This window comes from Myodes glareolus, chromosome X, assembly GCF_982192425.1.
Source record: "Myodes glareolus chromosome X, mMyoGla1.1, whole genome shotgun sequence".
Lineage (NCBI taxonomy): Eukaryota > Metazoa > Chordata > Mammalia > Rodentia > Cricetidae > Myodes > Myodes glareolus.
This window is the reverse complement of record NC_142053.1, coordinates 16,556,401-16,571,378: the sequence shown is the minus strand read 5'-3', so window position 1 is coordinate 16,571,378 and position 14,978 is coordinate 16,556,401. Positions and strand designations below refer to the sequence as shown.

General features: G+C 37.0%; 1 protein-coding gene across 4 annotated transcripts in view; it reads right to left on the bottom strand.

The window, feature by feature from the left end:
* Positions 1-1,836: 1,836 nt before the first annotated feature.
* Positions 1,837-14,978, bottom strand: part of Fgf13 (fibroblast growth factor 13) — a 508,789-nt gene continuing 495,647 nt past the window's right edge. For all 4 annotated transcript variants that reach the window (XM_048457651.3, XM_085684756.2, XM_085684757.2 and 1 more), the window contains 2 exons: positions 6,940-7,138; positions 1,837-3,295 (listed from right to left, as the gene is read on the bottom strand). In XM_048457651.3, the coding sequence (XP_048313608.1) occupies positions 3,159-3,295; positions 6,940-7,138 (336 nt within the window). In that variant the 3' untranslated portion in view covers positions 1,837-3,158. The remainder of the gene's footprint in view (positions 3,296-6,939; positions 7,139-14,978) is intronic.

The window sequence follows — 14,978 nt, the reverse complement described above, 5'->3', positions numbered from 1 at the left end:
TTCTAATTTTTTAAAGTTATGCAGAACTCCTTATCTTGGTAACTCTGCAGCATGCAATGGACTCAAACATATCTTTAATTCAAAGAAGGGGAAGAGTGCAGCTTTAGTAGAACAAAAGGACTGGATAGAATTTCAAACCATTGGCCCTACTATAAATATGGACCACTGAAAGTAAGCTCAAGGAATCTGGGACTTCTGATCCTCCCAGATGAACCTGATTTGTGTGAAAGTCATAGAAGCAACAGTGTTTTCAGTCTTTTGTTTCATGATAGAGTTGTTTTATGTTTTACTTTCATAAAGCACGTGAAAGGACCAATATTTTTGCCATGAAGAATGTGTGTGAGGGGTATATATAAACACATACACACATATGCAGTAAAGCACGAACAATCACAGCTACTTATAGAGGGTTCTGAATTCTTTGAATTCTTTGTTTACTTGTTTTAATAAATGAAAACTGTTAAAAAGAATTTCAAGGGGCTGGAGAGATGGCTCAGAGGTTAAGAGCATTGCCTGCTCTTCCAAAGGTCCTGAGTTCAATTCTCAGGAAACACATGGTGGCTCACAACCATCTGTAATGGGGTCTGGTGCCCCCTTCTGGCCTGCAGACATACACACAGACAGAATATTGTATATATAATAAAAATATTTTTAAAAAAAGAATTTCAAGCAGACACAGGTGAATTACAGTGAATCCCTGGCCATCCTGGCCTACCATAGTGGGTTCTATGCCAGCTATGGCTAAATAGTGAGACTTTGCTTGAACAAAACAAAATGACAATCAAGGTAGCTTAAAGAGAACTCTTCTTAGAGTAAACTTTGTTACTGACTGACCATTTTGACCCTTTTTGTACTGATACAACAAAGTACTGATATGCTCATGACCACTCAACTTACCATTTTTCTGAACAATGGAAAAATAAAGACTTGTCACTAATATTGGTTTAATAGAACACTGATTGGCCAGTAGTCAGGCAGGAAGTATAGGCGGGGCAAACAGACTAAGAGAATACTGGGAAGAGGAAAGGCAGAGATGCAGTCACCAGCCAGATGCAGAGGAAGCAAGATGAGAATGCCACTGACAAAAGGTACCAAGCCACGTTGCTAAACATAAATAAGAATTTTGGTTTAAATTAAGTTGTGAGAGCTAGTTAATAATAAGCCTGAGCTAAAAGGCCAAACAGATTATAATTAATATATGCCTTTGCATCTTTACTGGGGATTGAATGTCTATGGGACAGGGATGGACAGAAACTTCTGTCTACAGATGAGATTGGTAAGGAACTTCTGCTGAATTTCGCCCAAACATCTTGGGAATCATCACCTTTATTTCTCTGTAAAATCTCTTGGTGCCATGGTAACTATGTTATATATGCTTTGAAACACACCCCTTTGTTTGGGTTGTGCCACCATTCTTTCCATGTTGACTACTCCCAAAGCCTTTATTGTAAGACATCAGCAGGTCTAGAGAGCTAGATAAAAAGGCATCCACAGGAAGGAAGGCTTGTATTTTCCTTCTACTCTCCCAGGTGGAGAAATAGTTAGCTATTTAGTCTTGTGTTTTTTCTTACAGAAGACAGGAGTGAGGCAAAGGGACAGTGATGACACTGGGAGTTCAGAAGGGATGGCAAACCATAGATCCTTGGACATTTTGATTTCTGAATGCCCAATCTGAAAGTTTAAGATGAAGAGACACACTGTAAAGAACATTCATGTGAAAACATGTTTATATTGTAGCTTATCTGAAGCTAGTGGCCTTATCTATGAAATTTAGTTTTTAAATCCAGTTTCTAATATACTTGATGGCATACAATGGATAATAAACACACATTGAAGTTTTTTTTCTTTGAATGAATATAAAGAGTTTATTTGGTGCGTATTTGGGTATACAACAACAAATATTAAACAACTTTTTAAACTTTTTGTGCACAGGGCAGAAAACTGCCTGTACATGCTATGTCCACGTTTGGAACACAGATTTTAAACAATTATTAATGCACAAAATCTTACATATCATGCAACTCTATGCCAAGATTCCAACTTCTTCCATGCAACAGATATGAAGATCTAAATGGAAACCTAGCTAAGTCTTAAACACTTTTCCAGTAGCAAGTATAATATATGTTGTTTAGGGGGAACCAGTCTCAACATTTCCTTGTACATAATACAATGGTCACGTGCCAAGCACGAGAGCAGAAGGACATGTACAGATGACACAGTTCTTATTTGAACAACACAAAAAACAACACCACTGTTCCACAGTTCCTGTCTTCACACAGGAAGCCACAACGATAGATAAACATGATACACGAATGGAATTAAGAGTAATCTACACTTGAGGATAATCCTGTTTCAATTTATCTATACTGACTGGGATTGACGATACAACTCAATTTCTACGCACAAAGTACAGCACAAGAACTTGACCAGAATACTACAGTTCTAATTAACAGCAAAAAGAAAGAGAGATAAAGAGAGATGGGGGAGAGAGCGAGGGGTAGGGATAAAGGTGGAGAGGGAAGGGAGAGAGAAAACAACCCATGATAATACTGCTACCTTGAGCTCGCTATGCCAATTCAGATTTAACCTTGAATTTGGTTGTTTTGGATTAAGTGACACAGTGGATAGAACCATAGAATTTCAGAAATCATACAGTTTCTCTATATTAAAGAGTACATTTGAATCAAGCATAGATAGAAAACATGAAGCCAAGAAAACAACACAGTTCACAGAATTTGTTTGCCCCTACAAAACATTTAAGCAGTTAATTTTATTTTGTTGTTTTTTTTTTTTAAAGAATAGTTGTGGTTTTTCAAATTTTCTTAGTTGGGAATCAAATTGACCAGCACTAGTGCTGTGAAATATTTTTGCTGTTATCCCCAAAGTATAGGTGAGATCATGAGAAAATTTGGCAGTCCTTCTTCCAGATTTAGTTCATTGATAATGCTTGGCATTCTTTTGCACAAGCTGACTCTAAATTATGGGGCTTTAATATGGATGATAACAAGGTCTAATGGCAGATAGAATAGGGAACTCTGCCTGTGTGTTTGTTAAACCTCAATGAGAAGTTTGAACTTTTGGATGAAGGACTGCTAGAAGAATTCAACAGCACCTGGACGTAAGGTTCTGTTATGGAGCCCTCGTTTTGCCCTCACTGGCTACGTTGATTCATTGTGGCTCATGGATTTGCCTCCATTCAGCACACCGGAGACGCTTCTGCTCTTGGTCGGGGTCCCACTTCCAGATCGGGAGAACTCCGTGAGATCATGCAGAGACGGCTCCTTATACATGGCCACTGAAAAGTACAGAGATGGTGGAAAAGGCCTTTTATGTATTTCACTATTCCAAATTTCTACAATAGATCCTGTGTTTACATTTTAAATCTTCTAAGTCCACGGGCAAAGTTCATGTTCATCATCTCAACTTAGTCATTCTGCAATATGTATATAAACTATCTTATACACAATAACAGCTTTTAATTATCAAAAGATTTAATTTTGATCATTGAAAGTAACAAAGACATAAATTTTGTTTTTTTACTAAGTTTCTGTCTTAACTTAAACATACAAGCACTTAGCAATGTGGATGAGATTAAATTAAATGAATTCTAGCCCTCATATAGTCATACATAAAGTATTTTAATACCTAATTTCTATCACTTATGGTTTTATATGCAGGGAATAATGAAAACACATTTAATAAAGCTCTCAGATATTTAAATATAATCTATAATACATTGAGAAAGTTTAATAGTAAAATTTTACACATTTTAAAACATTGATTTCTGTCATACTTTAAATGAAACTCTCTAAGATTAAAAGTATTAGTATGATTCTTAGAAAAATAAATGGTAACAATTATTATTATTGGGCTATACATCACAGTACTAGCGTATACCTGTGAAGTACATGCATCACATTGTAAGAATGTTATGATATAAAAACTCATTTTTTAAAATTAGAGATAGATTCTGATTGTAGCCTAGAATGCTCTGGCATCACTAAGTAGCTTAGTGAATTTTCTTACTTATATTTTACTGATTATCATGAGGCACATGTAGGAAAGGACTATTTCATAATCATTCAGTTAACTTTGGGGCATGGTTGCAAATGCTGATATTTTTGCACTTTGAAGGTTTAGAAAGGAAGATCATGAATTTGAGGCCAACTGGGAGGAAAAAGAAAGCCCAGTTATATAGTTGAGACTTCGTTTCAAACAAACAAACACAAATATAGTCCCATCACCCAGAGAGTGAAAATGAAGCTGGAACCTGAACTTGGATATTCTGGTCCAGGAAATGAGTTGTAAAACACAATATATAACCCTTATTTCAGTAAGTGTGAATATGTGTGGGTGTAAGGGGATCACTACTTCTTTAAGCCTCTACAGTTTCTCAGGTGGGTAATTTCTTCTATTTTGTTTGTATTTTCTGTCTGGTGTCTATGTCCTCCCCTCTAATATTGCTATCACCAATTAATCTTTATATCTGTTTTGGCTAGGTTTGTCCTATTCTGACACAAGCTAGAGTTATTTGGGACGAGAGAAACTTAATTAGGAAAATTCCCCCAGGAGATTTAACTATAAGCTTGCTTATGGCATTCTTGATTGATGCAAGAGGGCCTATGTGTGGGTGGTGCCACCAATGAGTTGACGGTACTGGGTGCTGTAAGGAAGCAGGCTGAACAAGTTACGAAACAGCATTTCTCTATGACCTTCGCTTTAGTCCTTGCCTCTATGTTCCTGCCTTTTATGATGTCCTGTGCTGTGGAGTGGAAGTGAAATAAACCCTTTCTTGCCCAAGTTGCTTTTGGTAATAATGCTTTATCTCAGCAAATAGTAACCCTAACTGAAAAAAAAATTGGTATCAGATCATTAGGTATTGCTGTGACAGACCTGAGCATGTGTTAAGGAAGACCATGAACTTTGGGATGTTGGACGGGAAAAGCCATTGATTGTTCAAAACTTAGGGAGTTGTTGTGAGAACAAATAATATAAACCAGAGCAGATAATGGAAGCCTGGCTTGTGAAGTTTCAGAGAGAATTTTTGAGTGTACATTGAAGACTCTATGGACCTACCTGATATTTTAAATGAAGACCACCAATGTAAAACTTTTGTTTTGTTGGGGCAATTGATACCTGTCAAATGGGTTAACGAATATGATGTAATTAAGAAGATACCAGCACTGGGAAGTGTTTGCTTAGGGACAGCACACAGAGCTACAGTTCAAAGGTGGCCAAGGCTGTACTTTGTGCTGGTAGCCAAAATGGATGATGTGTGTTTACCAGGTGTTACTAGTTTTGAATACAGGAAGGGTTAATAGATAAGGTTTTGCACTGTGAGAGGTCAGGAGAGGCCATTGGTGAATTTCAGTTGAAGTAGAAGTTCCAGGATTGAAGGGGTTAGTTGAGAAACATTGAGAATTGACCATATGTTCAGGGTAAGAGTATCTGATGAGAAGAGCCCAAAACAACCTATTGGTGAAGATACAGCCCAGGTGAAATAGAAATGCTAAGATTTTTGGAGATGCTAGTAACATGGAATAACCATCAAGGAAAGCACCAGCTGTGTAGCAGAGCTGGGTTGAATCTAGAAGATAAGTTGTGTATGCTGTGAATAGCAAAGCTTCAAGCAGGGCTGCTTCCAAGGCAGTTTTGAATAAAGAGCATCATAAATTGGTCCCAAGCATCAAATACTGAACGTTTTACATTGTTGAATATTTGTTTTGCTTTGATTTTATTGTGACTGCCCTATGTTTATTCCTTCTTATAGTAAGGAAGTACGTAATTTGTTTTTGATTTTACAGAAGCTCACAGTTAAAAGACTTTAGGTATTTTAGAAAGAGCTTGGGATTTTACAGAGACTTTAGATAGTTCAGAAATACTTTGAACTTGAAAGAGATGTTGGGCGTTTTGAAGAGACTGAACTTTTAAAATGTTTGAAAACTTAAAGACCATAGGGCTTTAAAAAATTGGAATGTTGTATATTGTGATACTAATATTCACATGCCATCATGAGGATAAATAAAAAAGAGAAGGTTCTAGTTGAGCAGTGATGTATTTTTGCACAAAATTGATAAGTAGTCAATTTTGCTGGCTAATTTTATATCAATTTTATACAAATAAGAATTATTTATGAAGAAAAAACCTCAGGTAAGAAAATTCCCCCATCAGACTGGACCGGTAAGCCTGTGGGGTGTTTCATTGATTGATGATTGACGTGGGAGGGTCTAGACCACTTTTGACAGTGCCACCCTTGGCTGATGGTTCTGAGTGGACCTTGGTGCTATAAGAAAGCAGGCTGGGCAAGACATGAGGAGCAAGTCAGTAAACAACATCTCTCCATGTTCTCTGCATCAGGTTCTGCCTCCAGGTCCTGTCCTGTGTGAGTTCCTGTCCTGACTTCCATGGATGATGACTGTGATGTGGAAGTGGAAGATTAATAAGCCTATTGTTTCCCAAGTTGTCTTAGGTTATATTGTTTTACCACTGCAATAGAAACCCTGAGATCTCTCTTTCGTTTCTCTGAAAAAATAATCTGTGAATGAAAATTTTTAAGACTATATTGACCAAGAGGTTTTCCTACAAAGTTTAAATATGTATACATTTTAAACTCCATGGTTAATCTCTCCAAGCCATTTTGGTATAATTTAGGGTTCTTAGTTGTCCTCAGTTTGTAATTTAGGTACTTACTTCTAAGATAGGTGTTAATATGGATAAGTTAAAATGAGAGTAGATGCCACTGTCAATGTCTGAATGTTGGCATGGCTTTTACATTTTGGCCTTGATGGTTTTTAGTGCTGTGAAATGCTTGAAAATGTATGGATAGATGTCCTACTATGTAAGAATTATGTTTCACATACAAAAGGATGAAACGGAATTATTTAAACTAGTAATTATTTAAACTAGCAGAATCCATAGTCCATAGGCTATCAAATTTACCTTTCAGTGGTTTGGGCAGAAAATGTGCTGCGGGCTTGTTCTTCTTCACATGGTTGCCTTTCATGATCTCTCCTTCTTTGTTCAGGCCCAGATACCACCCTCGGCCTGACTGCTGCTGACGGTAGATCATCGAGGAGTACGTCACATAATAATTTTCAAACACTGATTCTTTGAATTTGCATTCAGGTGTGAAATGTTCCTGCAACAAAAGTAAATAAACAAAAAAGTCAGTATTTGTAAGGGTGTCAACTTCAGGAAGAATAGATAGAAAAGTGCATTTCAGGAATTTAGATAATACTTTATTAAAACTTGCATGAAGGGTATTGTATTAGAATAGGACAAATTATCACTGGAAAACAAAAGGCAACATGAAGCAATTTATGTTATCTTCTAAGAGAACACCCAAAGTGAAAATGTGGCTGATCAGTGATTAACTCCTTGTAGTAAGCAATTTGAAGATTTGGACAAGCCACATAAATGTATGCTGGACTAATTCAAGAGTAAAGGGATTGAAAGACAAGCATAAAACTGTTATAGGAGTCTTGTTTCCCTTAACAATACATAAAAGGAAAATAAGATTTAGTTTGCATTTATTTTTATATTATTATTACTGTGTATGTGAGTGGTGTGTGATGTGTATGGCTCACATGTGGTGGTGAGAAAACAAATATGTTCACTCCTTTCACTTTGACTTATATTTCGGGGATTGAACTTAGGCTTTGTGTACCAAGTGTTTTTGTCTGCTGAGCCATCTCACCTGACATATGATTTTTATAAATTCTCAGGTTATCATATATTATGGTTATCAGTTGCCTCAATATTAAAGCAGTATTAGGATGTTGGTTGCCTAGTTTTTAAAAATAGTTCTACCAAAAAGCTTATTTTTCACCATAAGGCAAACAGAACTGATTTTTTTTAGTTTATTGGATCTTAATTCAAATTGAATTTACCTCTAACCTCATTATTTTCATAAATTAACAGTCACAAGTAAATCAATATGGTAGTAAAGATTTTACAGAAATTACGAACAAAAACAAGCAAATAACTTAGAGGACTTTAAACCCTGAAGTGTGGTTTTATGTATTGGACTGTGCCATGTTTTCTTTAGAATGGGTCGTTCAGATGAAAGTTTCCTAACCATAGTAGATTGTTTCAAGGACAAAAATCAGCCTTCTTTGTAGATTGGGTATATACATGCACATATACATGGAATACACATATATTAAAGTGGTCATTTCTAAGCTAAATAAAACAGTAGATTTTAACCTATAAGAAAATTCATAGAACAGCAGAAGGGTCACTTGGAGTGGAAAATTACAAGGAAAATAAAATAGATACCAATGATATTATCAGATCTTTCCCCTAATTTGCTGAGATGTTATCAGGAACAACAGTTGATACTTTCCCCCAATGTTTAAAAAGCCTTGTTATGCATGTTTTCTAGGCTACTGGTCTTTTTAAAGCAGTGTCTCTGTGTTTCTACTTTCCTTCATTTTCACATTTAATACTATGCTCAGTATATATGCCAGATAAGCAACAAGATTTGAAATGATCTAAAAGTTACTTTAGTGAAGGGGAACACATTTCTCAGCATTTTTCTGAAAGGGAAGCTTGTAACCAATTTTCTTTTCTTTTTTATTAAAACCTACCTCATTCAGTCCTATGTCTGATGTCCCTGTTTGCTCTACAGAATGAACTTGGTCAAGTATATTTGGAGGTTATTTCATTCAGTCTAGGAATACACCATAGATCTTCCAGGATTCACACAAATTCAACCCACTAAAGCAGAAATGTACTTCTGGGGAAACTATCACATGGGAGAAACTTAAAGGAGTTCTATTTATGGGTTCTGAAAATTTCTGTTTTGTGGGATTTCTCAACACAGAGAAAGCCAAAGTATGTCTACAAAGATATTTGATAAAAAAAATCTCCACATTTTCTCTAGTGATGAGGAAAATATCTGGAATTCTTGGGAATTAAATCATCACTTGGATAAAGTATTCTTCCTTGGAAAGTAGATTTTCCTTTTATAAAATGTCAGAAATAATTTTCTGGGAAATCTTTTGAATGCTACAGATGATCCAGTTAGGTGACACTCTTAAACCACTGGCCCAGAGGATCCAACTACACAGTGGAAACTCCAACAGAGGCCCTCTGAAATGCCCACCAAGTCCTGCAGTTATTCAGTCCCAAAGAAACACACAGAAGCCTACATTAATTATAAACTGGTAGGCCTTAATAGGCTTCTTGTTAACTAATTCTTACATATTAAATTAGCCCATAATTCTTGTCTGTGTTCGCCACGTGTCTTGGTAGCTTTTATCAGTGAAGCCTTCTCATCTTGCTTCCTCTGTGTCTGGGTAACGACTGCAGACTGAACCTTTCCTCTTCCTAGAATTCTGCTATTCTGGTTGCCTCTACTTCCTGTCTGGTCACCCCACCTATATTTTCTGCCTGGCTACTAGCCAATAAGTGTTTTATAGAACAATATAAGTGACAGGGTACAAGACCATTGTCCCACAGCAAATCAATCAAGAAAATATTCCTGACTATAGAATGAGTAGATGGGACCAAAATGTATCCTAAGTTAAGTCTCCCAAACATACCATGCGTGTTTAGCATTATGTGTGATAGCAGCGATTATTCATTAATTTATATACATTTTCAGCAGGTCTATTACATATCTGAATGACACTAAAAAATTCAGTGATAATTAATACATACTCTTCTCTATATCTGAAGTGATCAGGCAAATGACTATCACATAAGATGTATGTACTGCTAGCAATACAGAAAGTTCAGAATATATATATATATATATATATATATATATATATATATATATATTGTCTGAGGGGAGAACAGGAAGTCAGACCTAATTCTGACAGGGACACTAAAGACAGTTTGATAGACAGAAGAGATCATTATATCTGAGTCTTGAAGCATGGGAAAGAATTGAACTCATAAATAAAAAAAAATAATGGTTGAAGCACAGGTCAACACTTATCCCATCCTCAACTTACCTTTTCACTCTTCTTTATTATCTAGAATCAAGCAAGTTGCAGCTTCTCACACTTAAACCCAGGGGACATGTGCATTCATTCATATGCTCTCTACTTCATGTTCCCATAGCCATCACCTTGCATACTTACGGTAAGTATATGACTTTAGGATCTCTTCAGCAGACTACTGTAAGGATTTCATAATTGGTCTTCCCTATTTTCCTCATGCATTTGTTTTCTTAAAGTAAGGTTCCCTTCCTCATAAACTTTGGATGATTTCACCTCGCATATAATAAAAGCAACTAATGACTGGTTGTTTCCTATTTAGACACCACCAATCTTTGGTCCTCCATGCCTTTCCAAATGCTATTTTCTTGTTAAGTAACTCATCCTTCTTTTTCTCTGTCTCCTAGTTTTCTCCTCATCCCTCAAGATCCACTTTAAATATGTTTCCTCTTTGGATCACACGTGATTTCTTCTAATCAGAACTGATTAAATCTATATCGACACCCAGAGGCTCTACCTAGATCACTGGCATGGTACCCATGCATGGGAGATACACACTTGTATTTCAAAATCTATCCTGCCATATCCCCTAAGCTCAGGGTAGACCAGTTGATTAGTATGAATGTTGGATTTCAGTGATCGAGACTAAATACTGAAAATTACTTGACTTATTAGAGTATCAGTTTCCAAAACGTCTGCAGGGAATTTCCTTTACATCACAGAATAAAGGAGGCTGTCATTGCATGGACAGATCTTGCATGAGTGATTTAACAGCTGTTAAGAATAATGTGGCACCTACAACGCTAAGAGGAAGTCTTGGCAATTGTTACAACTATCGGAAAATGGCAAGGAAGGACTCAATGAACTGAATGCTCTGTCACATCCTGACAATTTCTTAGTCATCTCTACTAAATTTGGACTCAAAAGCTCAGCAGAGAAGAAAATGAGGCCAAAAATGAGAAGAAAAAAAATACGTTGAAGCAACCAAAGGAGTGTTCTGTTCTCTGTGTGTGACACTGTCATTTTTATCCTGTGTTAGAATGAGTAGGCAGAAGAGGCTTGATTCTATTAAAATGTGGAAACAGTTAGCATCCCATTTTATGCAGAGGAGTCCAACAAAGAAGTTAAGGGTGCAATTGCATCTCTTCAGTACATATAAGCAATATCAATAACGGAAATTGTATTTGGCCCAGGCCGAGAAAGTCCTATTTTGAGGAGACCTGGTGGAAAGGATATCAAGGAACAAATTTCCTTTGATTGGTTGTGGATGCCTCCACACTGGTTCCCTGAAAGAAGGCACCAAAGTGAACACAAAAGAAGCACTGAATGAAGGCAGCAATAGCTGTGCCCTATATTTAAAAGGCAGTGGATAAATAGATAAGTATCTGCTATCAGAATGTGCATATGAGTCACATATTTCTTGCATAGTTCCTATGAAATTACTTAATATGAGTATAAAATAAAAGGTACTTTGGAACTTATAGCTTATGTTTTTTTCAAGACTGGGCTTCTCTGTGGCTTTGGGGTCTGTCCTGGAACTAGCTCTTGTAGACCAGACTGGCCTTGAATTCACAGAGATCTGCCTGCCTCTATCTTCTGAGTGCTGGGATTAAAGGTATGTGCACCATCACTGCTCAGCTAATAACTTTTAATGCATTAACTTCTCTTAAATGTTGTTTACCTCTCATGTTCATACACATTTTCCAGATAAATAATATTTAGTTCATGGAATAATTGGTCTCAAAGACCTTCTCTGTTGGTGATTTGTATTTGATTCCTTTACAAATTCAAGATTTGTTTCTTTTTGGTGACTATTAAACTTCTTATCTATATGTAGTTCATACTAGCTAGTTATTATCATATTTTGGCCAATGAATGAGGGATTGAAGTTTAGAGAATACACAGATCCAAGAGTAATAGCTAAAACTTCTTTTTCCAAACCCACTTTACTCATATTATTCAGAAGTAAATAATTATTTGGAGGTTAAAATATCAAATATAAATAAATCATTTTAAAACCCTCATACATCAATAGTACACACTAGACAATTCTTTCAGCCAAGGATGCTAAGGGTCAGCTGCTCCTATCAAGGTAGATAAGGTCTCAATATAGACATTTTAAGGCACAATGGGTAATACTGGAATCATATACAAATAAACACAAAATTTAATGGTGTGCCAGTCTGTCCCAAAACACAGAACTTGAGAATAGTGTACATCGTTATTCTCTTTTAGAGGCTACAGATGTAGCTCTGCCCTGTGTTGCTTCAGTCACAATGGCAAAGTGAGGAGACAGCTTAGTCTTTGGCTTGCTGGAGGTAAAGCTTGGTTAAAGGAGATGTGGGTTAGAAGAGCAGCTCCTTTAAAATGATGCCAGTAGGGCTATGGTTTATAGCTTTGCAACCAAAACCCATGACCTAAAACAACAGAGCTTAAGATTTCTGTGCATATTTGTCAGCCAGGCTCTATAAGCACATCTCCAGCATTAGAACAGATGCACCAAGATTAAATACCTTCATAATTAAAAAAAGTCATTTAGCAAACATAATAACAGGGCTCTCATCCACCCACCACACCCCCATTCTCTTGTAGTTTAAGCTATGATGTCACTGCAAGGTGACAGTGTTACATTTGTATTTGTATCTAGGCAAGATGAGAAGCTTTCAGGACTACCATGTAGACTGTAAATGTCCTTTTTACACATTTAGCCCCCACAACATATTTTTAGGTAGGCAGCAAGATTCTTTTGGATCTAGGGAGAGCAAAATTGTCTACTGAAGTGGTTCCTACAAAAACTGGAAATGTTAAACCTGGGTAGCAAGGACTGTCATCACAGATCCCGGTATAAGCCATTGTTCTCAATAGATTTTGCTTACGGCACCTATGACATTTTTAAAGTAGGAAATAAAAAACTAAAAAGCAGACAATAAAAACAGTTTATAGATTTATATGTGAACAACAACAGAAGCATCACTAACAGCCCTGAAACATGATTTTTTTCAGCAAGTTTAATAATCATATTTTAACAGGTTTTCCTTTCTCTTCAGTGCTCCCAGTGACCTCTTTCCCCCTTCTATCTTTCAGCACATTTTCAGCAGACTAATCCTCCAATTAGTTTAGCAATTACTGTCACTCGCAAGGGTCATTCATCTAATCTTGAGCCATGTTCTAATGAGAATTAATTTTCTGGATTTAAAATGTGCAGGTTATTTAAGCAGGTCTGATTTGTGTATGTCAGTTATTCTCCAGCCTATTGAAAATCGTGACTAGATTAAAATCAGAGTTTCAGCTCTTTTATAAGATAAGTAAATGGAATTTTAAAATATAAATTATACCCATGGGATGACAGGGTAACTACCTATATTCCCCAGATTGGCTTCTCTTACATCAGTGATCTCAAAATCCAGGACTAATTATTATATCCAGAGCTTTGATATTCTCTCCAAGGGTATATTTGAGGCAAATAAACTTCATTATTACTGAGTTCAAAGCATGGTAAGGAAGAAGCTGAGGAAAAGAGAATCAACAAATTGTACTCTGTATCTAAGCAAATGTATTAATTCATGATAAGAGGCATATTTTATGCAAAAATGCTATTGGACTAAGATAATTAAGGACAGTTCTTGGTATAAGGCATGGGTTATAGGATTGACTTACACATATATGATGAAAATATGTGTGAAGTGCAATGTCATATAACGAGACCTTTGAAGCTGCCTTGTACAAATTCAAAAGAGGATTAATTCTGGCACTGCATCTACCTAATAAATAGAAGGCTCTTTCAGAGGAGAGACAGAAGAGGTCAGCACTTGCCTCCAAGGGGAGAAACGGCAAGTGATATAATGAGGAAAGGAGCCTAGAGATAACTCTAGTGTGCATGTGTGAGTGTTACATGGCATGTTCATGTGGGTGTGTGCACATGTGCCTATGGGTTTATGTGCAGATGATTATGCTGGAAGGTAGAAATTGATGTTACATGTCTTCCATGCTTGTTCTCTATGCAATTATTTTGAAACAGGTTCTTGTATTATACCTGTAGTTCATCAGGCTGCTGACCACTAAGCTCCAGGGATCTACTTATCTCTGACAATCAAACTCCAGTGCTAGGGTTTTACATGGGGGCCTCATGCTTATATAGCAGGCAGTTTACCAAATAAGCCATCTCCCCAGCCTGATAAACCCAATCTTCAAGACATAGAAGAGAAGGGGAGGGAAGAAGACAAAAGAGGGTAAAAAAAAAAAAAGACAAAATAGTGTAGCTAGGGAGATGGCTCTGCAGTTAAAAGTTTTGGCTACCTCTGCAGATGGTCCATGTTCAGTTCCCAGGATTCACATGGTGGTTTACAACTATATGTAACTTCAGTTCCAGGAGATGTAATACACTCTTCTGACTTTGTGGACACAACACATTAATGTAGTGTACATACATTAACACAGGGAAAATACACACACACATAAAGTTTTAAAAATCTTAAAAAAAATTTAAGAAAGACAATTGGGAGCATGGGAGTGGAGGGAGAAGGAAGAGTGGAAGGGGAAGAGGAGAGGAGAAGGGGAGAGAGAGGAGAACTTGAGGGAACAGGATAGTCAAGATGGAGGAAGGACAGAGATGAGAGCAAGGAAAGATATTTTCATCGAGGGAGACATGGGATAAGGGAGAAATCTGGTGCTAAGGAAACTCCTAGGAAACTACAAGGACCACCCCAGCTAAGACCCAAAGCAATAGAAGAGAGGGTGCCTGAACTGGTCTTGCCCTGTAGTCAGATTGATAAACATCTTAAATATCACCATAGAACCTTCATCCAGAAACTGATGGGAACAGAGGCAGAGACCCACAGCAGAGCCCGGGACTGAGCTCCCAAAGTTCAGCTGAAGAATGGAAGACCATGATGGGCACCCACTGAAACAGTCTACCTGAGCTAATGGGAGCTCACCAACTCCAGTTGGACTGGGAAGGAACCAGCATAGAACCAAACTAGACCCTCTGAATGTGGGTGACAATTGTATGACTGGGGGAGAGTGAGGGGCCAC